At 34.6% G+C, this 22,872-nt stretch overlaps 1 protein-coding gene across 1 annotated transcript in view; it reads right to left on the reverse strand.

Annotated features, from left to right (window-relative positions):
• The window catches only part of LOC110115519 (protein FREE1), a 59,806-nt gene that overhangs the window by 4,118 nt on the left and 32,816 nt on the right, over nucleotides 1-22,872 (reverse strand). Inside the window, exons 5-7 of the mRNA XM_020848780.2 lie at nucleotides 17,864-17,929; nucleotides 17,660-17,770; nucleotides 10,371-10,463 (exon numbers count right to left, since the gene is read on the reverse strand). Coding sequence (XP_020704439.1) covers nucleotides 10,371-10,463; nucleotides 17,660-17,770; nucleotides 17,864-17,929 — 270 coding nt within the window. The remainder of the gene's footprint in view (nucleotides 1-10,370; nucleotides 10,464-17,659; nucleotides 17,771-17,863; nucleotides 17,930-22,872) is intronic.

Here is a 22,872-nt window from a genome sequence, read left to right on the forward strand (position 1 = left end):
ACGACTTGATTAATTGCATACACAAGACATGGCATACGTGACATAAAGCATAGAGAAAAATATGACATATGTAAAGCATACGAAATCTAGTATGAAATCCAAGCAGTTCAGAACTTTTCTTTATAACATGAAGGCATATGAAAACATAGGATAGAGTTTTTCCTACTTGAGTGTAGCTCATTTCCTAGTTTTGGGAAACTTTTCAGGAGAAACCGCTGCGAGAGATGGCTGACCACCCAAGGTTCACTTACAGCCGTCGTACACCGGGTGACAGGTTCCACTTGTCTATTTTGTTGTTTTGTTATAGTTTAGATTGTTTTGGGTGACTGAATCATGTTGGTTAGATTTTTTTTTGCCACCTTTGTACATATATGTTATATGAAATGCTAGATTTGTTTATATGATGATTAGAGGCGCTTGTTTCCTACGTGTTGAAGTTCTTACAGTTATACTTTATGTCTTTAAAAAGTTTTAGAAGTTATGGTTTATTTGCCTGTCCGATTTCCGTTCCCGCCTCGTCTATACGAGCTAACCGGGCCGGGTCGTGACAAAGGAATAATTTATGATCAACTAGGGCTGCAAACGACTCGAGCTGCAAATGACTCGAGCCAAGTATGTGAGTGTTTATGTTTGAGTTCATTTATTATCAGTTTGTTCAAGTTTGGTTCATGTTTGATTCAAGCTTTATTGTTTGTGTTCATGTTTGGTTCGTTTAAATTAATGAGTGTTCATATTCGGTTCGTGTTTGGTTCGTTTAGTGCTTATCGAGCTTTAAACAAACAAGCCTTAACGAGCTATAAATAAGCTCTAATTCTAGATGTTCGTTAACTTCACAAACGAGCTTATCGAGCCTCCTAACAAACAATTACATCAAGCATATTCATGAACATATTTAATGAATTTTTTTAATTAGCATATACTATAATATTTAATTGCTTTATTTTTTATTATTTAACAATAATTATATCAGTATGTTATAATAAATATAAAATATTTATATTATGTATATTTATCAATTTCATAATCAAATATTAATTGAGTTTTTATCGAGCTTATTCAAGAGTTCTAAATCGAACACGAATTGAGCTTTTATTGAGCTTAATGTCGAGCTTGTTCGCGAGCTTTAAATGATGTTGTTCATGAACATAAACGAGCCAAACATATTAGTGTTCAAGCTTGTTTATTTAAAGATCGAGTATTTAAAATATTATTCAAATTTCTTTGTTTAGTTAATTAAACGATCACAAACAAGCTTTAATCGAACCGAGCAACGAGTAGCTCGTTGAATGTTTGGTTCGCTTGCAACCGTATGATCAAGAGAATCAACATGTGTTGTCTCATGGATGTTAAATTTTTTGGCTAAATTTACTAGTATGCCACTCCATAAAACTATAAATGACCTCCATTCTTCACATAGAAGGGGGTTGAATTTAAAGAGAGCTTATAAATCTGAAGGACTAATGAGTCATGTTCGACAATCACTGCCGATGACCATCGCGAATAATTGCCAACTCCCAACGATCAAAAAACCACTACGGTCAACCATTGTTGATTGATCATTATTGCCCAATCGTTTCCCCCATGAATGTTGTCGCATGAATGCCAATTCTTGATCGAGGTCACCTAATCATCGTTATCCGACTGTCATTAACATCCACAACTTCTCCAACAATCTCTACTACAAAAATTGGAGATAGATTGTACTCCAATTTTGTAATATTGTCTTCATCAATTGAGAGAAAAAGCAGACTTATGTAATCTTACTTACATAATAAATCATTTTAACTGGGTCAAGCCCCATTGGTTTTTCCTTTTTGAGTTTTTCACATAAAAACTTTGATGTCTCTTATAATTCTCTCTTATTCGTGTGTATTTGTTGGATCTTCATATAAAGCTAAGACATTATTAAACTCTCTCTACTACTATGAGTACTCCAACACACAACACTCCTATTCTTCAAAATTAAAATTATATTAAAAAGATCTATTAACTAAATTACTACAATATCGCTCATAACTCTCCAAATCTCAATAGGTGTTTTATATGAACAAAAAGACTGATGCATCTTTTAGAACTAACTCCACTTTCAAATTTTTAGGTCAATATACTATTCTTCACTTCATTGTTAGGGTATACTCTTTAGAAATAATTTTTTTCTTAAATCTCTCACTTAGCAATTTCTTAAAGTAAAATTTCAATATAAACATCAAATAAGATAATCATAAGCTTGATGATCTAATTGAGTGCTAGAATGCTAGAATTCCCAAAAAGTATGCAACAAATCATAAGAAGAAAGAATTTATCTTGTGAGTGAAAAGCATGAATAAAGCATTTATAGCTAAATATCCCAAGTATAAAGAAAAAACCTAATGACGGGTAAAAAGAGTTGAGATGGATGAGAACTTATTAAAAAAAACTAAACTTATAAAAAAAATAAAAATAAAAAAGGATGAGAACTTATAAAGATGAGTGGATGGGATAGGATTGATTAGATAGTAGGTTGTCAATATTGCATGTCACCAAAAGAGGCGAGGAATGAGGATCAATCATATGAAGCATCAATCTCATCACAACATCAAAAAGGCTGTAATTTTTATATTTACTAAAATCATTTGGTTGAGATATATAAGGACAATTTCAATAAATAACATCATGGAAAAGCTCGTGCAGCAAAACTTAGAATGCAAAAATTCTAAATCATTATCAATAAATACAATCTTGAATAAGGTGAAGTCCAAGATTTTAAAAGGCAAAATCGGGACTTGAGAAGTTTTGTTTAAGCTAGGCGAGGTGTAAGCCTCAAATGAAAAAATAAAGTAATTTAAAAATTATAAATAATTCATAAAATGACAAAATATTAAGTAAATTATGAATATGATGATTTGTTTGAAGATAATATTACTGAAACATAAGATTCAAAATAAATATTCATTTAAAAGTAAAACACACCCTTAAGATCAATACTCAAGGCTGTCTCATCATCACTTTGATTGTCTTCAGAAAAATTCTCATAATTTATGTTCAAAATAATCATCAAAATCTTCTTCATCTATAATATTTTTTTCTTTATCCCCTATATTAGTTAACATATCGTTAGTTTTAAAATGAAACAACAAATTAATAACATAAAAATAATTCATTATATTTAAGATTACCTTTGAATTTTTTGAAAGCTCTAATCTCACATGTTTCTTTCTTTTATATACTTGGGAAGTAAAATATAACTTCAATTCAATAGACCTTTCAATATCTATAGTGATTGCTTCAGTTTTCTCATTGAAATGAGTTTATCCTTCAGCTTCAACTTCAAGAACACCAGCACCAATAAGAGTAACCCATTAATCATCATATTATAAATTATTAAAAAGTAAATGGTCTAATTCATTATCATTATTTCCTTGCTTCTGTATTTTGAGATATATATCCTTCAGTTTTTTGTTAAACATAATATATACTAGTTTGTTCATTTGTATTGCAGTCAATCAATTTCTTCTTTTTGTATGAATTTAATTGAAGGAACTCTAATTACGCTCGCATGTAGAAGTCGAACAAGTCAGACTAAGAATTTTAACTGCAAATATTCTTAATTCAGGAACAACATCTCCAAATTGAGCCCACCAATATTCTACATTAAAATAAAAAATATATTATGAATATAGATTTAAGTAGGAAGCTTGGACATAAACAATAAAATTTAAAATTATAAATGTGCAAATGATAAACAAACCTAGAGATTCTATTTTGTTGCATGCTTGCGCTGCTCCAAATTCAAACATTCTCTTCTTCAAATGAAAATATTCAAGTTGATCATTCACTTTAGGTAGTCACATTCAAAAACAAGTATAGTCATGCATGCATATAAACCAATTTTTATATCTTTATTAACATAAAAGTCCTTATCATAATAAAATTAAGTGTTTAAATAGTATGTAGTAGCATGCAAGCGTTGGTGTAATTGGCGATCCCACTTTTCATCTATAATTTCTCATATTTCTTAGTAGGTACCTTCTTGACCGCCCAAATCTCTTGTTATATCTTCTTTAGCCTTATTCATTGCTACATAAATAAATCTCATAGTTGGTGTTTTCTCACTATCAACCATTTTTAGCACCTTAACTAAAAGTCATGTCTTCAAAGCATAATTTATACCACGCCAGAATGAACCATCTTTCATTACAATTTTCTTCACTTGTTTTTCTTCTTGTTTTTTAGCCCACGAACTTTTATCTCATTCTTCAGAAGCAAACATAGCTTCTAAGGGCTACCTTAACTTCTTAAATCTTTATAATGTTAAATATGCACTTACAAATTTAGTAACAGGAGATCGAATAATTTCTTTTTTAATAAATTTCCTCATTAAGCTGAGTACTAAAGAGTGATTGTAAATGAACTTACAAACAAATTTAGCCTTCAATAAAACTGATTTATCCTAAGGCACTTGCCCCAGCGTCTCAAGCATTAAATCAATGCAGTGCGCAGCACATGGAGTCGAGTAAAAGTGCTCCCTCTTCTCCATTAACAATCTCCCTACAGCTTTATATGCACTTGCATTATCAGTAACAACATTAAATACTAATACCTCTCCTATTTTCTTCACAATATCATCCGATATTTTAAACAATAATTACACATCTATTACAAAATTAGAATCATCAGTTGATTTTAGAAAAATAGTTCCATATACATTATTGACCAAAAGATTAATGATACTCCTCTATCGAATATATGACCAATCATCTGACATTATAGTCACCACTGTCTTAAGCTAAGTCTTTTTAATTTCATCCCCTATCTTTGATGTTATTCTGACCTCCTTATCTAACATCCATGATCTACTTATATATGCTTTTAGAAGTTATAGTCCTCGACCATATCTCCCAACAAATTGAAGCATGTTGATCCATGATGGACTCCTAGCTACATTGAATGATATGCAATTTTAAAAAAGAACCTGACAATATCTAAACAAATTTTGTTCTTGAGTTTCTTCCCACTGCTGGATCCTTCATGCTGGAAACCATAGTAAGAAGAATTTCTAATAATCTCCTCCATATTTCTTTGTGATACCTTTTGGCGCTGGGAAACTTCTTTAAATAATCATTGCATTCTTTTTTCACTTCATCAAGTACATTTGCACACGGTCCAACATTGACATGCATGCAAGCTAAGTGATACTTAAGCCTCTTCTCACAAAAATTATATTTTATATAAATATATCCCTTCTTAACACCTTCACTTGACACTTCAACTTAAGTATCATATTTCCATGCAGGATCTTTCCTTCTTACGCCACCAGTCATTCCAATAATTCAAATAAAATAATTAATAATAAATAAAATGCAATATGAACATGTAAATAAAAAATCTTTGTCACCTACTAGCATTAGGTTATGGTAATGACAAGCATTAATTATCATTGGTTGATGACATATATCAACATAGATTGATGGCATACACTAACACCAACCAACATAGATTGACGACATATATCAACATTCATAATTTTTTATGAGAATCACTTACTATTTGTCCTCTTTATTTGTAAAGCACACAGAAGCTCGAGGAGGGTGAATGACAAAAGAAAAATCAAAGAAGCCGAGGTTTATGTTTGGTTCCCATTTGAAGTTCACAAGTTGAAGGATTTGGCGGGTTAATGCAAACAATGAACAACATGTGGAGGAACCTGCCTACTAATTTGAAGGTCACAAGTTGCAAGGATTTGTGGGTTAATCATTAAATTTTCCATTCAGCAAGTATCAAATCTTCATTCAAAAGGAAAAAATCACGACCTCACCACTAACGGTTAAGACACTTGCGAAGGCATTTATACATGCAAAACTTCAATTATGATTATGTAAAACTTTAGAATAAATCCAAGCTTTCAAATTATTTAATGAAATTTTTTAGCATGCTAACATCTAGAAAATGGTTAGATCGGCAAACAAGATAAAAATGTTTGAGACATGAAGGAATAGAAAAGTTTTGTATCATAACATCTAATTAAAATGTGAGATCGATTTAAGAATCTTTTAAACTATTTTCAAAATATTACAATATACAAGTAATTAATACTATGGGAGAGAGCTATGGAGCATAGGTTGTGGCGTGACACTAATGTTTCTCAAAATCAATTTGGATTCATGTCAGGTAGATTTACTATGGAAACTATACATTTATTGAGAGGTTTGATAGAGAAATATAGAGAGAATAAGGAGGATCTACATATATTTTTTATTGATTTAGAGAAAGCATGTGCTAAAGTTCCAAGAGAAGTGCTATGGAGAGTTCTACATAAGAAAGGGGTTAATAATGCTTATATTTAAGTCATTAAGGATATGAATTCAATTGTGTTCAAACACAAGGTGGTTTGACCAAGTATTTTTCTATTTCAGTTAGATTACATCAAGGATCAGCCTTAAGCCCATATCTTTTTTGCTTTAGTCATGGATGTTCTCACTAGACATTTGCAAGAGGTTGTACCCCGGTGTATGCTTTTTGTTGATAAAACTAGAGGGAGTTGAAGGTAAACTTAAATTATGGAGTTCAACCTTAGAGTCTAAAGGCATTAATTTGAGTATATCTAAAATGGAATATATGAAGTGTAATTTTAGTAATAATAGATCTAATGGGGGGATTGTAACTTTGGAGCGATCAAGTCATTAATAAGAGCACCTGTTTTAGATATCTTGGGTCTATTGTTCAGAGTAATGGGGAAATAGATGAGGATATTATGAGTCGAATTCAAGTTGGATGGTTGAACTAGAGGAATGCATCTGGCTTATTGTGTGATAGAAAAGCCCTTCTCAAACTTAAGGGAAAATTCTATAAGATGGTAGTGAGATCTACAATATCTTATGGTGCAGAATGTTGTCCATTAAAAGAGAAGCATAATATTTAGTTAAGTGTTGCAAAGATGAGGATGCTCAGGTGGATGAATGGCTTTACTCTTAAAGACAGAATACAAAATGAGCATATGCATGAAAAGATTGGAGTAGCTCCAGTGGAATATAAGATTAGAGAGAGCCGCCTGAGATGATTTGGTCATATAAAATGGCGGCCTTCCAATGACCCGGTTAGGAAAGTAGATGTATTAGATTTAACTTATGTTAAGAAAGGTTGAGGTAGACCTAAGCTTATATATATATATATATATATATATATTGACAACTTATATAGTTTATTTTTTAATTGCTCTATATTTTCAAAGTAAAAAATATTATCTAATATAACTACAATTACATATTGTTAATATTATAATTTCAAGGAATTACTTAAACTTTGGTTAACTGCTATGCATGAAAAAATGTAAGCCTCAGTCGACTGCAATGCATGAAAAAACATCGAAGCAATAGGGAGAGAGCTCGTTACCTTCACTGCAGCAGTCGAAGCCAAAACAGTGGTCGAACAAATAGTATTACATTCAGTTCAAGCTCTGGCTTCACACGAAGCAAATGAACCCAAACTAGTGGTCGAACGAAAAGAATGGTTGTCCGCGAGCACTCCTATTAGATCGAAGAACTCCAATTGACATGAAGCAACGCTCGAAAGGGATGAACGGAAGCAATTCTCGAAAGGGACGAAGCGGAAGCAACACTCGAAACGGATGAAGCGGAAGCAACGCTCGAAAAGGTTGAAATATGTTACCTTAGCTGCAAGCACCGTCGAATCCGACGGAACTATTGTTGTTGAAGGAGGCAAGGGAACCTCTCTTTCCAAACTCTACTCTCATGAAACAGGGAAACCGAATCAACCCTAAAATCATCATGTCGCGCGTAATTAAAAAAATATCTAAAATGAGGCGTCGCCTCACACTGCCTCTAGACGTTACGCCTTGACGCGTACTCCTCGAGTGAAAAAATCGCACGCCACGCCAAATTCATCAAGGCTTAAGCCTTGCAACGCCAGGATTGCTCCTCGAACTAAGGCGTTCCTCGAGGCGTCGAGGCCTATGCCTTGACCGCTTTTTTAAATGATGAGATGAACAACTGAACTTTTATTTCTTAGTCAAAATTCTAAAGCACATGAAGGACCTTTAATCGACATATGAGCAAATAAACTCAAATGACTCACGAACAATCATTAATAAATGTATAACAAAATAATAAAATCCTAGGAAAGCAGTGATAGGACTACAACCTTAAATGCCCAATCGAACTAGCCCACAAAGAAGAAATTGACAACTAGTGATAGAATTAGGTTAAGATATATAGTGGCATTCACCCAAACAGAGGCATGATACTCAAACTTGAATAGAGAAAAAGAAATAAATACAAAATCTTTGAATATGTTGGGAGGAGGATGATACAACCGATGATAGCATTGAAATGGAGTGGTAGTGAAGTTGAAGGCGGAAGGAACATTTGCCATCAAGTAGTATACTTTGCTAGCTTCAACATCTCGCTAATCATATTATTCTAGTTGTAATCCTAATATATTTAATGAGAAAGATAAATGATTACAAAAAAATTTTGAAGTCCTATAAGGCATTGATAGATAATAAAGTAACATAAAATCGTGGAGCATATAAAACATTTGAGAAATAGAGTTTTCAAAAAATGAATAATGTTGTTTCCAAATATGAAAGGGCACCCCATCAACAATAATAACAGGTTGAAGGGAATGGTCAATAACGTAAATGGAAAAAGTTGGTGGTTACATGCCATATGAGTGGAAACAACCAGATGTAAAACACAAGACATACCATAAGAGAACTAAAATGGATCCTAAGAAAGAGAAAATACGAGACATTGACATAGATGACTGAGGATGTGAAAGTAATCGATCATTGCCTCCAGAGAAAAAATAATAGATTAAGAGGACAAAAAACCAAAAAAGAGTAAGCGATGTTACACTCGTTGTAAAAATAGACTAAACGGATTAGGCATAACCAAATATCTCCCAGCAACGTCAGGAGAAAGATTGGTGTGGCTACAGTAAGAACAAGCTGGAAAGATATTGTAGCAATGGTCGTGATCACTACTAGAATGGCCATCGTAGCCATAATCACAAAACCACCCCTAGAGCCATAAGCCAAGGCTAATTGATCAAGAGTGGGAGGTTAGCAATAGGGGTGTCAATATTTGACACAACTCGAAAATCTGACTAGAACCCGACATGAAAATTTCGGGTTAGTGTCAACCAAGATCCGAAATGGGTCGGGTTCAGGTTCAACAAATCGACCCGTTTCAAAAATCGGGTCGGGTTCAGGTTGACCCTGAAACCTATTTTTTACCTAGAAACCGGAGATTGACCTGCTTTTGAACCAAAAATCCGTGATTGACCCATTTTTTACCCGAAAACTAGCAATTTTTTGTCGGCCCTGGATCATTCGAGTCATGTCGGGTTGACCCAGACCCTAAACAGGTTGGGTTCGGGTCCGAAAAATCAACCCGAAGCTATAATACTCTTGAATGTACATATCATTTTGTTGAAAAAAAATTCTGAATAGGAATCGTAGACATAAGATATTACTTTCTTGAAAATATATGGAAGGAAGCAAATCTTATATCTTTTCAGAAAAATCCAAAAGACAATAATTGAATCAATGAAATGTTCAATAAAAAATAGCATAGTCGAAGCTTGCCTCTTTAGAACTTGACAATGTTAGTGCTATCAAAAAGGACAGACATCAAGTGGAATTTGTCATTATAACAACCATAAAAGAAGTGAAAGGCCTGCAAACATAAGAGGTAAGTGAGGGGGCTATAAGTGTAGCAAGTGCATGCAAGCATGATAAGCAAGGGCAAGTCACCAATGAATACAGAAGCAACAATCAGGCGAGCAAGCACAAGCGAGCGAATGAGCAACTAGGTTGGCAAGATTGAGGGCAAGGTTGGAAGTTGGAGGGGAGTATGCTATGGCTAAGGCAAGGACAATCCTTACTCCTATAGCACGTTATGCAGGAAATAATTTTCTATGTATTATTCAATAGGAACCCCTCTTATTTATAATAAGGGAACAAATATACCGTTCTAGGAAGCATCAACATTAACATATACCACTTCCCAAATATCAAGAGCTTTCAAAATATAATTTTATTATCAATCTATAATACACCAACAAACAAGAAATAAATGCCAATATTTTATGCACCAAGGTTTCTACATTTAAAAACAAAAGAAATAGAAACTTAAAAAAAATTTAATGGCGTAACTTGCTTAATCATATACATCTCATACAGGATAAGAAATTGAATCAAAATGTACTCTAACAAACATTGTACCAGTTCCAAAGCTAAATAGAAATATATAATACAAAACGTAAGAAAACAAATTTACTTAACAATACAGGTACATGTTTGCCAATTAGAAGATAAAGCAATAAAATTAATACAACAACAAAGGCAGAAAATATTTAGCAAAGTTCTTAACCTGAAGTTTTCTAGCAAGAACCTCATGGGTGTTGAATCCAGAAGATTTTCCGATGGACTCTTTTGCAATATTAAGTCGATGAGTCACTTCTTCCTGTAAAACATAGAGTCTTCAATAATCAAAGTAATAAGAGAAGTTTTAAGTAGTAACAATCTATATCAAAAGCATATCACACGTGAAACAGAACAAGCAGCATTCCAGTAAACGCATCAAATTATGCCTAATTTTTGGGAAATTCAAGAAACTAAAGGACTAGTGAGAATGGCATATTGCATGATTATAAAAGATCCAGAAAAAATAATATAATCATTCAGTTTTAGAATGGCACTTTAATGGTGCTCAACCAAAGTAAGACACTCATGACTACTATATATATATATATATATATATATATATATATATATATATATATATATATCAAGTTCAAATAAACATAGAGAAGCAAAGATATTTCTTATCCCTAGTAACAAAGGCAACAAACAACAAAATAGGTGTTGACCTCAATATTAGTTCAGGGTCGAGTCGACCAGCGCGATAAATTCCGAAAGCGAAAGATTGTGATTTGACATGAAACTTTCCCGACGTGCGTTGACCAAAATCTCAAATCACTGAAAAAGCCTCTGTTAGCTAAACAGACAAAGCTGATGCGTTCAGGGAAAATGAAATAACTATGATCGACAATAATATTGGTCAAGGTCGTTGATCGGCAAAAATCAAAATTTCGCACTCGTGGATCAAGGCGACATTGACGTGCACGAATGAAAGCAATCTGACGGATAAATCGAGGCATGATTAATTTAAAAAAATGCATATCAATTTATATTTAAAATAATTACAAAAAATAATAATAATAATAAGAGAGATGGAATTTTTTAAAAAAATTGCCTAAATCTAAATAATATAAATACTAAATCCCCTCACTTAAATCCACATAACCAACCACCCTCCTCACGATGATACACTCACACAACCCCTTCTCACCATCTCCCTCTCGGCTCCCTCTCTCGTGCATGCCCTACCCCTACCCCAACGACCCCAGCCACTCCCGCCGCCACCCCCTCTCTCCCTCTCCATCCTCTTTTCCTTCTTATTCTCCTTCATCATATTCTTTTGTTCCTCTTTTTTTTCTTCTTCTTCTTCTTTTTTTTCTTCTTGCCACCTCCTCTCCATCTTCATCTTCTTACCCGAACCTATCCCTAAAAATTTCCTATCTCCCTTTCCTTCCCGCAAATCGCCATGCTACCTTCACAAAAAAAAAATTCCCCATAAGCTCATACACCTCCATCAAAAAGCTCCATCACATTCCACTTTCTTTCTCTAAAATCAAAGAGAGAAAGCTCATTTCCTGTTTATAAAGCCTCTCACACCTTCGCTGATGTAGGCAAACTAGAAAGAAAGAGCCAGAAGAGGATAACACCAGGACAAATAGAACAAAACTCAATTCAAACTAGAATGCTGACATCCAAACAAACATCAAAACAAACGAAACAAATAAAATTAAAAAACACTACCCTCAGAACAACCGGCAAGCGGTTTCCTCACATGCAACGAAAAAGTAGGCAAAGTAAAATAAGTGCTTAAGGGCTTGCAAACCAAGGGTACACCACAGCTACAAGGTTCAACGTCCAACAAAACTCCTCCGGCAAATGTCACCAAATCAGCCAACAAACACCTCCAATAGCTCAAGAAGAAGGATACAAGTGGAGTGGAACTTGCGGAGAGAACAAGAGGTTTGAATCCCAAGACGAAATAGAGAAAAGGAAGAGAAAAATGGAACAAGCTCTCAAGCTTTTCCAAGGAAGAAGAAACCCTCAGGTGTTGTAGAGACTTTGCTCAAATATTCAACAACCTTCTTTGTCTCAAAACATCTCCAATTTATAAGAGAAAAGGGGGCAGCCAAACAACCATTCAACCTTCAACCGAATCAATCAGGTAAGGGGAACTAGAAGGCCAGAAATCATTCCAGAACAGTACCTGAAAAGGCCACACAGAAAACCGAGAAAAGCAGCCACGGGACAGGCAACCAGGGGAGGAACCGAAGGGGCAGCACAGGGAATCGGAACCAGCAGTCAGGGAGACCGGAACAGGCCACAGGAAGGAGAACCAGGAGAAGAAAAACCGAAGAGATACAGAGAAAGGAAAAGGCAAGGATTCCACTCCACATAATGAGCTAACAAGTGGAATAACTTTTCTTTTTAATGAGCTAAAACATCAGCTCAAGCATTAATGAGCTAGAACCAAACAACTCCCAAAAAACTCAGCTCAAAACCAAGCAGCCAAGCCCAACCCGAGAGGCATCCAGCAGCCTAAAGACCAAAAAAAAACCAAGTAGCTAGCACACTCAAGGTTTGTCATGCACAAGCACTACTTACTCATGATCATTGGATGTTTTCCATCATAGGATAGCATAAAAAAAACTATAGCATTCAAATTACAATAAAAAAAACTAAAATAAACAAAAATTTGCATGCATCATTCGCCCTCACCTCTCCTAGAATTCTCTCTCTAGAAAGAGAATTAAACCTCTCTTTTCCTATCTTTCTCCCTCTTAAAAAAGAGATTTCACCCTCCCTCTAAATGACTTCCACCAAAACCCTAGCCTCTCTCTCACCCTACCCTTCTCTTTCTCTCTCCAGAAAGAGAAGAAAATCCCTCTTTCTCTCTCTAGAAAGAGAATTTCTACCATATCCTCTCTAGCTTCCACCCCCACACAAAAAAATTAATTATAAAAATTTACTTCGTGCATTGTAGGTGTTGTCTCCATTGATGTCACTGCTTCCATTGTCGCGCGCTTTGAGGTATAACCCCAACCCGACACTAGTTTAATTTTATGAATTGCAACATATGAAACCTAAGTACCCGTGATTTTCTTACTTGGTAGGCGAGAAAACACTGTAATGCATGAAAACCATAAGTACTTGTGACATCCTTTCTTGACAGGAGGGAAATATTGCTGCACATGAGATTATAAATACCCGTGACTGTCTTTCTTGGCGGGCCGGAAAATAATGTTGCTTATGCACGGGTACCTGAAGACCCATGACTAACTTTCTTAGCAAGCAAGGATTAGCGACTTTAGCTAAGGTATCACCTGACCCTGACCATACATGAGCCTTTCCTAGCACTGTGGGAAGGCTTAGCACTCCAAAGCAATCCCCTATGTAGGGATGACAATAGAGTGCTGCTAAAGTTCAAACCAAAATAAATGACTTAGGCTAAATTTAGGGAGATTAAAACTCAAAGCTAAAATTATAAAAAATAAATAAATAAAATAAAATTATAAGACATAAACTAAGAAAATGAATAAGTTAAAATATAACTGACAATAAATTTATTTTTAAAAAAATGATTATTTTCCAAGAACGGAGCAAGCCCCCTAGCCCTTAAGAGATTTGCATAAACTCAAATAACTCAGCAATACTCTCTTCACAAGTTAAAATGTGTTGAATGAACCAAGGAGAAGCTCCATATTTATAACCCCAAAAGCAGCCATGTATAGGGCCCACCTAACAAACAATTCAACTATGAAGGAGCATGAACATACATGCTGAAATAATATCAAAAATTCATTTTTAGAATTCATATTTAAAATGTGTGAAGATCTTGTTTCAAGGCTTTGCATTGGATTGCCCAAGTATTTGCAACCAAGTAAAATACGAGCATAAATAAATCTAAATGTGGATAGTAATTATAAAAATATATAAAATTATTTATGCTCCTAAGACAATGCATTTACATTGATGGATGCCACGTAGGTTTCCTTCCACATATCTTCGATAATTATCTTGCTTAAACACTCTTTAATGAAATGAGACCATCAATCATATTGTAAGTCACAGGCACGCAATTGCCCTAAATAATGTGCATGGTTGCTGCCAAAAGTAAGGGGACTCATATTCATGTATATTGTCGTACACCCCTGAACGCTTGTAAATTGTTGCATGTCACAAGTGGCACGAATCTCTCTCAGAGAAGTGTGTGAGATATGTCAACTCATCAAAAGAAACATCTTACACGTCTCCTAATCATATAGTGCAAATGTACTCGCAACTCACAAGTGCACTATACGAGAACACTAAGCAGCGTGTATATGCAAACTGTTGATCATGCAAACGCATCTTGCAAATACATCAATAATCCTATAAATTCGCAAGTTCATTGTGCAAGTGCATCGAGATTTGTGCGTGTTTCATGCAATGTATCGCACAACGTGTAACTGCATTGCACGAGTATACTATGCAACATACAAATGAATCATGCATGCATGCCTGCTAATTTTATGTAAAGATGTCATACACATACCAAATAACATACAAATGTATCGTGCATGTACCAAATATAACATGCAAACACATTATGCATGAACCACGCAACATACAAAAATGTCAGTAATGCACAAATGCATATGCAAATACACATGTACGCATAAAAACATGCAAATACATATATAAGCGTGCAAATATGCAAATACACACCCGAATATGTATGTGAACATGCATATATGTCATATACATTCATTACGTTACATACATATGCGTGCAATGTGTAAAATGCATTATGTGAATGCACATCTTTCAACATACAAATACATTATACATCATAGTAATGCATTAAACCAGCATGCAAACACATTATATGTGCAAATGCATTAAATTGACACAAATGTATTATGAAAACTACATATGACTATCATGTCCATCATGCAAAATGTATCGGTCATCCCATAAATACTTGAAAAGCACTCATCCGCATGAGCCTAGAGGAGTGCAATAAACACGTAAATGTGACATCTGAGGATGTTGTGCGGACCGAAAATGACAAATGGATTATTAAACATATAAAAAAGCATATATATCATTAAATACAAAATTACCTGTATGCGCTCCTACCGCTATGCTGAATTTTTAAACATAAGATCCGAGAATAATGTGTGAGTTAGTGAATCCTTTTTAAATGGATCAGAGTTGACACGACTTGAACCACTAAACAAACACAGATCATAGCGTCGACCGAAGTATTTGTTTTATACGTTCACATTAGGCCTTCAAATCCTCTTATAAGAAAAATTCGCTCATTAAAACGCAAATTCTCCAGACTAATGCTCGTTGAATTAGTCGGAGTATTTAGTTTTATATGTTCACATTAGGCTTTCAAGACCTCTTATAAGAAAGGTTTATTGTTTAAAAATATAAACTCTTAGAACCGACATTCATTGATTTGTGTCGATTTAATGCATTTGCATATATAATGTGCAATTTTATATGGTTTACATTAGACCTTCAAGGTCTTTTACAAAGAAAATTCATTTATTCAAACATAAATTCTCGATTCAGATATCCCTGAAAATTAGAAGCCGAACATATCCTTTGTTGACAAGCAAATAGAGTCAATAAGGCTCAAATAATGAAAGTAAATTACTAACAAACCTAATGATTGCCGTGTTGAAAGTTAATATCAACCTTTCAATTCCACCAAATCTCAAAATTAATCATTAAGAAGCTCTAATTTTAATAAAAGTTCAAAACTCAAGAATCACTAAAAATTAAAATATTTAAGATGAAATTAATCACCTACATACGTAAAACAAAAATTCATTCACCATTCACAAAAATTAGCTAAGGCAAATAAATTTGAAAATCACTTTAGCTTACAAAGAGTGAATATCCAGTCGAGAATATCACTAAAATTCATTTTCAAACCATCTCTTGCCAGTAATAACATGACATGTCTCCTTTAACGGGTGGTTTTGTCGTTAAATGACACAACAGATAAACGGTTATAACCAAGGCCCTTTTATCGGGTGGCATTACTGCCAAATAGTACTACTAAGTTACGGTTATGGTCAGAGCTCGTATGTTCCCCAATGACTCTAAATATTTAAGTAATTAATCAATAGGGTATAAAGCTCTTTGTTAACTAAGGTGGACTCAAATATATCCCATTAGGCAAACATTTACCCCGACTCTACAAGGTACCCTTGGATATAACCCATGACTTCCAACAAGGATCCTTTAGTCAGGTTGGGTTGATTACTTCCTCTGACTAAGTAGACTAGAGATCATGACAGCTCGGGACGATAAAACTATGAGATCTTGATTGGGCTCGTCAACATTCTTCCATCACTCGCTTTACGTGTATGGTGATAAATTTCAAATTTTAAAAACCCTCAAATTTAATTTAAAAATCCTAAAGATGCTGCTACTATATGTTGGATACTCAATGTCTATCTAACGACTAACCTTAATCGAAATTGATCTCTAGTTATTGGGAGAGGTAATTAACTTTAGGAGTTTGCCCCTATAGAAACCAAACCTCAGATAATAAAGTCCTTGAGAATTCAGGACGAAATCTCTTGATAGCATTTTATCTTAAATCTAATATGCCTTTTAAAAATTTATCCCGGAACCTTCAGCTCGTTAAAACTCTCTCGTCAACAAAAAAGGCACAAAGAGGTTGGGGCGCGAATTTTCGAAGCCCATAGTATGCATTATTATTGTGTCTCAACCTGAAGAGCTCTATATTGAACGTAACTACTTTTTACCAAGAAAAATCTAGAACAAGTTTTAATGGATTTATTTTCACAAGGCAATTAAAACAAAATAATTTGAAGGAACTGTCACGTTTGTTTTTATGATTACAAAACATAAGTTGGTCGTGGTATGAATTCTTTCAGTTTCACCTTGAACAATATTAGTCTTTCTCTTAGCAGGTAGTCAATTCATTTATGGCTGGAGTGAGAAAATCAGTGATAGTGAATACTAAAAAAGTCTCAAACGCAAGTCTTTCCCTCAACCAAGTATTATATTACCTGAATAAAATTAACAGAACTAAGTACAATGAATATAAAACCTGCAAGGACGTTTGAGCTGTTCTACCAATGCCGATGGTTATAGACCAAAGGGGAAAAATAGCAACTTAGAATACAAGCAATCTATAAGAATTTACACCTAGAACATCAAAGATAACCAAAGAAGAGCTTCTAAAACTTGCCCTAACCAAGTAATCAAGGTTCAATTTCCATCTCCCTTATATTGTCCTTTTGACAGGGAAATCTTTCTACTAGACGACACAAACATGAATAGGTAAAATCACAAAGACTAAAGATAAAAACCCATAGGTGTAGTGAAATATAGACCAGATTAAACAAGTAAACAATTTATATATAAATGCTAACTGAGTTATTAACTGTATCTAACAGTGACATGAGGTATGACGAGCACAAATGCATATCAAAACAGTGAAATACAAATGACAATAAAATCTGCTAAAAGTCAGAGTATAAGGCACACCATGCATTTGCTACAAACGCGTACTGGCTGAGCTTGTTCATCAGCAGTGAGAGGTATTCTACCTTGGCTGCACTTATCACAGAAAATATCACCACAATTCCTGCAATGATGCTGAAAAACGAAAGTTCCACTCTTCATGTTAAACATAGTATTTCAAAAAAGAAAAGTATGTAGTCAAAATATAAGAAATGTTTACCGACATACCCTTCTTACAAAAGCACCAAAATGTATTTCGCATGATATGCATTTGCCAGCAGCTTCGTCCGGAACCTAAATAAAATCCAAGAATCCCATCATGACCACTATCTGCCATATCCCATTTATGGTCAATTATATTTAATCCCCATTCATTCAAATTAAGACGAGTTACACGAATCGTAATTAACAGAAAATCATTCCAGAAAATGGACAAAGTATCAGCTTTATGCAATCCCTTATCTTTTTTACTCCTGTAACATATAGCTCCTCACCTAATTAGTGCTATTAGTTTCTTTTGCAAATTTCTATACCATATAAACAAACAATTTATAAGCATATCCTCAATAAAAGCTCCTACTCTTTCCTCCAAACATTTACTTCACTCATTATTCTTCCTAATTTTATTACACAGTAATCTTAACACTCTCATCTCTATAACACCCAAAACTAAGAATTGATAGTACCGGCAGTTGAAGATTGCTACAACTAGCTACAATCAATTCTAGATAGGTGAGATAAAAAAAAAAAAAGACAAAAGATAAAATGATTTGAGAAAGTGAGAAACTAAATTGAATGCTAAGAAAAGCCCAGGACTAAGATGAACAAATTTAAATAGTCTAGAAACCATTTTGTTGATTTAATTATTCCATTATTGTGATTTTTCCTATCTTATCATTACCTTGAAATTTTCTATTAATCCCAAGTATGGCCATTTAAAATGCTAGATGCAAAATTTTTGCTGAATATTCTATTGAGTACAAAGGTCTAAGTTGACAACAATACGAGAAATGTAAAGGAAAAATGAAAAAAAAACATTACCCTTGTGTGATATCAATTCAAAAGTGAGATAACGAGAAAGCAAACAAAATTTTATAATTTTTTTTTTCTTAATGATATTGTTTGTAAGGATATGATAAGCCAGTCTTCGTGCGGAATGGATATAGTGTATTGCCAATTCATATTGCTATTTAAAAAAATATTAGGATGCACTTATAGTTTTTTACGGGCTAAATCAAGTAATAATTTACTTGGTATCTAAATCTATAATTTTTGTAAATGTTTGCAGCATGGAGGAGTTGGTACATGATTACTTTACGTAGTTTAATGGAGAGGAAGGGGAGAGTGATGAGGACATCCATAGAAGATTTCGGCACACTTACCATCGGAGGGGTCGTCGAGCGACGGCCATGATTCATAGTCTTTATTTTTTATGTTTTATTTTATTCATGCAATTTCTATTTCATGTTTTTCCATTTGTACCCCTATGAGGGAGTTAGTGTTTATTGTAGCCCAAGGGCAATATCGTCTTTGTGACTTTTATTTTCGGTTGGCCTATATATAGGCTTTATCATTGTATTTGGAGTAGTTTTTGATGAATGAAAAAAATTGCTCTTTGTTCTCTTTGTGAGTTCACTCCTCCTAGATCTCTTAGTGAGTTCGACAGAGAAACTAGATCTCTTTGTGAGTTCTAGAGTTCGCCCAAGTTAATTGTGTGGAAATCCTGATTGAAGATAATTGAGGTTAGTGAATTCATAGCCGCTCGAATCCCTAGAAAATTCCCTCTCTTCCTCCCTTGCACTTGCCGCTGCCTAGCCCTAAGACTCCCAAGCCGCTGGCCACTTGGCTACCACCTCCCGCTGGCCGGCCATCCCATGCCGTGACCCATCCCTTGCCCCTTCCTCTAGCCGCCGGCCACCCCCTTCCTTGGAGTTTCAATTTTGAAATTTCAAATTGTCATGAGCCATTAAATGTTTTCTAATTTAGCTCCCTAATTTATGCAATCAATTTAATTGAAATCAATTTCAAATTTGAAATTTGAATTGATTCAATTAATTGTCTTCATAATAGGAAGCTTTCTCCCCTAAATAAAACTGAAGTTTTATTTCAGATTTTTGTAAAATCTATAATTAAATTTGTGGTCCCAACTCTCATAACTCCTAAGCCCCGCTCCCCTCTCCACATGGCCGGCCCCCTTAATGGCTTTCTCTCTCTTCCAAATTACATTAATAGCACCACAAATTCAGCCCAAATCTTCTCCCCATTGCCTCCCCTCCCTCCCTCCTTGGATTAATTTGAAATTCAAATTAAATCCCTCTCCTAAACCACTAAAATCTGAATTTTTTTTCAGATTTCCTGCATTTGACTCTTAGCCCCCACCATAGCCGACTCCCCCTCTAGACCTCACGCCGGCCGGACCTTGCCACTCCAAGCCGCCACCTCCTCCCTCCCTTCTTCTTCTTTGGTACTCCCTCAACTCCCGGTGAGGATACATGGCGGAACCCAAATGGAACTTTGGATTTGTGCATGACGATCGAAATCAAGTCGACATTCTCCAATCGTCATTCTTTTGACGTGGGCTTTGATTTCGACGACACCGTTGAAGAATACATCGACCGTATCCATTACACCTTAGTGGACGTGATCGACGAGCAAAGGTCAAAGGGACGTTGGATCATCATTGGACGACGATCATCCTCCACCACTTCGGCCACTTATCCAAGAACGACGATTCTAGGTTCCTTCTTCCTCGGAGTGACCTCGATTCTAATGTGGAGACTCTTCTTCCGCTAAAGCCTAGACTTTCGAGCGTATATGCTCCAAAGGTGAAAGTTTTCATTATTAAATCGTGGATTCTTGTTTATCGTCGTAGCTTTACAAATTACTCTTTGCGTTTTCTTGAATTGTTTGATTAATCGACTTCGCTCTTCTTTGCCTAAGCAAGTTAAAGACTAGGAACTCCGAGGATCAATCCTTGTTATAAGTAATAACTTAATTTTGGGATTATTTTGTTAATTTGCTCTCTTTAATTTCTTAAGTAACTCCTGTTGTATCACATCAGAGAGGGAGTGGACTAAGATGAAGGGAAAATTATAACAAAAGAAAAATGTAAGTATTGCGGGACCTAAGAGAATTCCAAGGATGGATGGATACATATGAAGTACATGAAGCAGTAACAATTTTCCACCAGCTTTTCCCCAAGAGAAAGAAAAAGAGAGAGAGAAAGAGAGCAATGCTAGGTTTCCATGTTGCAAAAACAAGAGGAAAAGCCAAAGAAAATTAAGGAAATTAGAGGTTGAGAAAGAGAAGGAAATAAAGAGATAATGGAAAAACCAAACAAAAAAATCCCACCCTAAGAGAACTGCTGGATCATTTATTTCCAACTTTCAAATTCGGGAGTGGTACTTCATTCAATATTTTTTCAGCTTCTTATTTCTGTCCAATAGTTTGATATGATTTAGAATATAGATTCTAAGTAATATATGTCATATGTACACTGCACCCTCATCTACAGATGCTTCTTCCCAACGGTTAACCATAAACTAGTTCTCATGATTTATCATGAGAAAAAACTTATAAATGATTGGATTTGGTTCGTAATTCATATGTCACAAATGTATATTAAACCACTTGGAGCATATCTTAGTGGCATTGTCCCTACCTCCAAAAGAGAGGTTTGGCGTTTGATTCTTTCAAAAAAGGATAATTGTATCTTAAATTATAATGATTTTTTATTGTGTAAACGTGCAACTACTGAAGAAATTTGAGAACATTTATAATGTTGGTTTGACAATGAACTATTTTCTTTGCGAGTGGCTTCATATCTTTGAGGCATTTCATATCATGAAACTTGAATGATGTTAAATTATGTAGCCCGTATTTTCTAATTAAGTAATATCTAAATCTTACTGAGTTCACTTTTTTATCTTGCAAACACATGTAAAATACAATATAAAACTCAAGTGGTCAGACTACTTCTAGCTGTCTTCAAAATGTGGATGCATAGGGTATTTAACTTCTTTCTACAAAATTTAATTTTCTTAAACCTAATTATCAAATTCATTATACATGAGAGAAATATTATGATGCATAAAATATTCAGATAAAACTTGCAGACCCCCAATGCATTATACATGACACTAAGTGGTCGTTCCATTTGTTTGGAGTTTAGGGCTTACAGAATTGTGTGGGAGGAATTTCAATCCTGCATAGTAAAACTTCTTTTTGAGCGTATGGTTTGTAAAAGAATAGAGTGCCAATAATTCAATATGATGAATTCCAGAGACAAAAATCTAATATACCATATTTGAAGTGTTTTTTTTTTTCCATTCAATTGATTGTTAGCAAGTAATTCATGAATCTAGTGTAGAATGGTTTTCATCAGCTATCAGTAACCCACCTCTTGGCGGTTGGCAGATTCAAGCTAGGGGTTGATGGCCAACAAATGAGGTTTTTATTAATGTTGCAGCCTGCAAACTGTGAGAAAACTGCTGTTTAAAGCTATTCCCAAAAAGTACTAAGCAGAGCTAGTAAAATTGAAATATGCTCCATAAAAAAAGTGAAAAACATTGCTGGGAGTGTGGTAAAAAAATTAAACATAGTTAGCAAAATTATGTCAACTTTTTAAAAAGTAAAAATAACAAAAAATGGCAAGGGCAGCAGATGGCGGCTTGTGCCTCACAGCTAGGTGAGTGGCAACCATTGGCAAAAGGAGGCCGATGATTGTTTGGCAATGGAAGCCTGCAGTTGTTGACCAATAGGTGCAACCTTCCCGCAGGGAGGAGCTGGAAGTGAGTAATGAATATTTAAGAAAATTAGTTCAAGGGAAAATTCCATAAAATGGTGATAAGACCTGCAATGCTTTATGGCGTAGAATGTTGGTTGTTAAAAAAGAAGCATAAAGTTAAGTGTTGCAGAGATAAGGATGCTCTGGTGGATGAGTGGTTTCACTCTTAGAGACAATGCCAAATGAGTATATACGTGAAAAGGTTGGAGTAGCTCCAATGGCAAATAAGATTAGAGAGAGTCGCCTTAGATGATTTGGACACATAAAACGTCAAACTTCCGATGACCCGGTTAGGAGAGTAGAAGTATTCTTGGCTAGAAAATATTAAAAATGATATTTTTTATTAAACTTAAATAAGAATTTGAGTCTTAACAAGACAAAATGAAGAAAAAAGAATCATGTAGCTGACCCCATATAGTGGGATAAAATATTGATGTTTTTGTTGATGTTG

The sequence above is a fragment of the Dendrobium catenatum genome, unplaced genomic scaffold (assembly GCF_001605985.2).
Source record: "Dendrobium catenatum unplaced genomic scaffold, ASM160598v2 fragScaff_scaffold_651, whole genome shotgun sequence".
In the NCBI taxonomy this organism is placed as follows: domain Eukaryota; kingdom Viridiplantae; phylum Streptophyta; class Magnoliopsida; order Asparagales; family Orchidaceae; genus Dendrobium; species Dendrobium catenatum.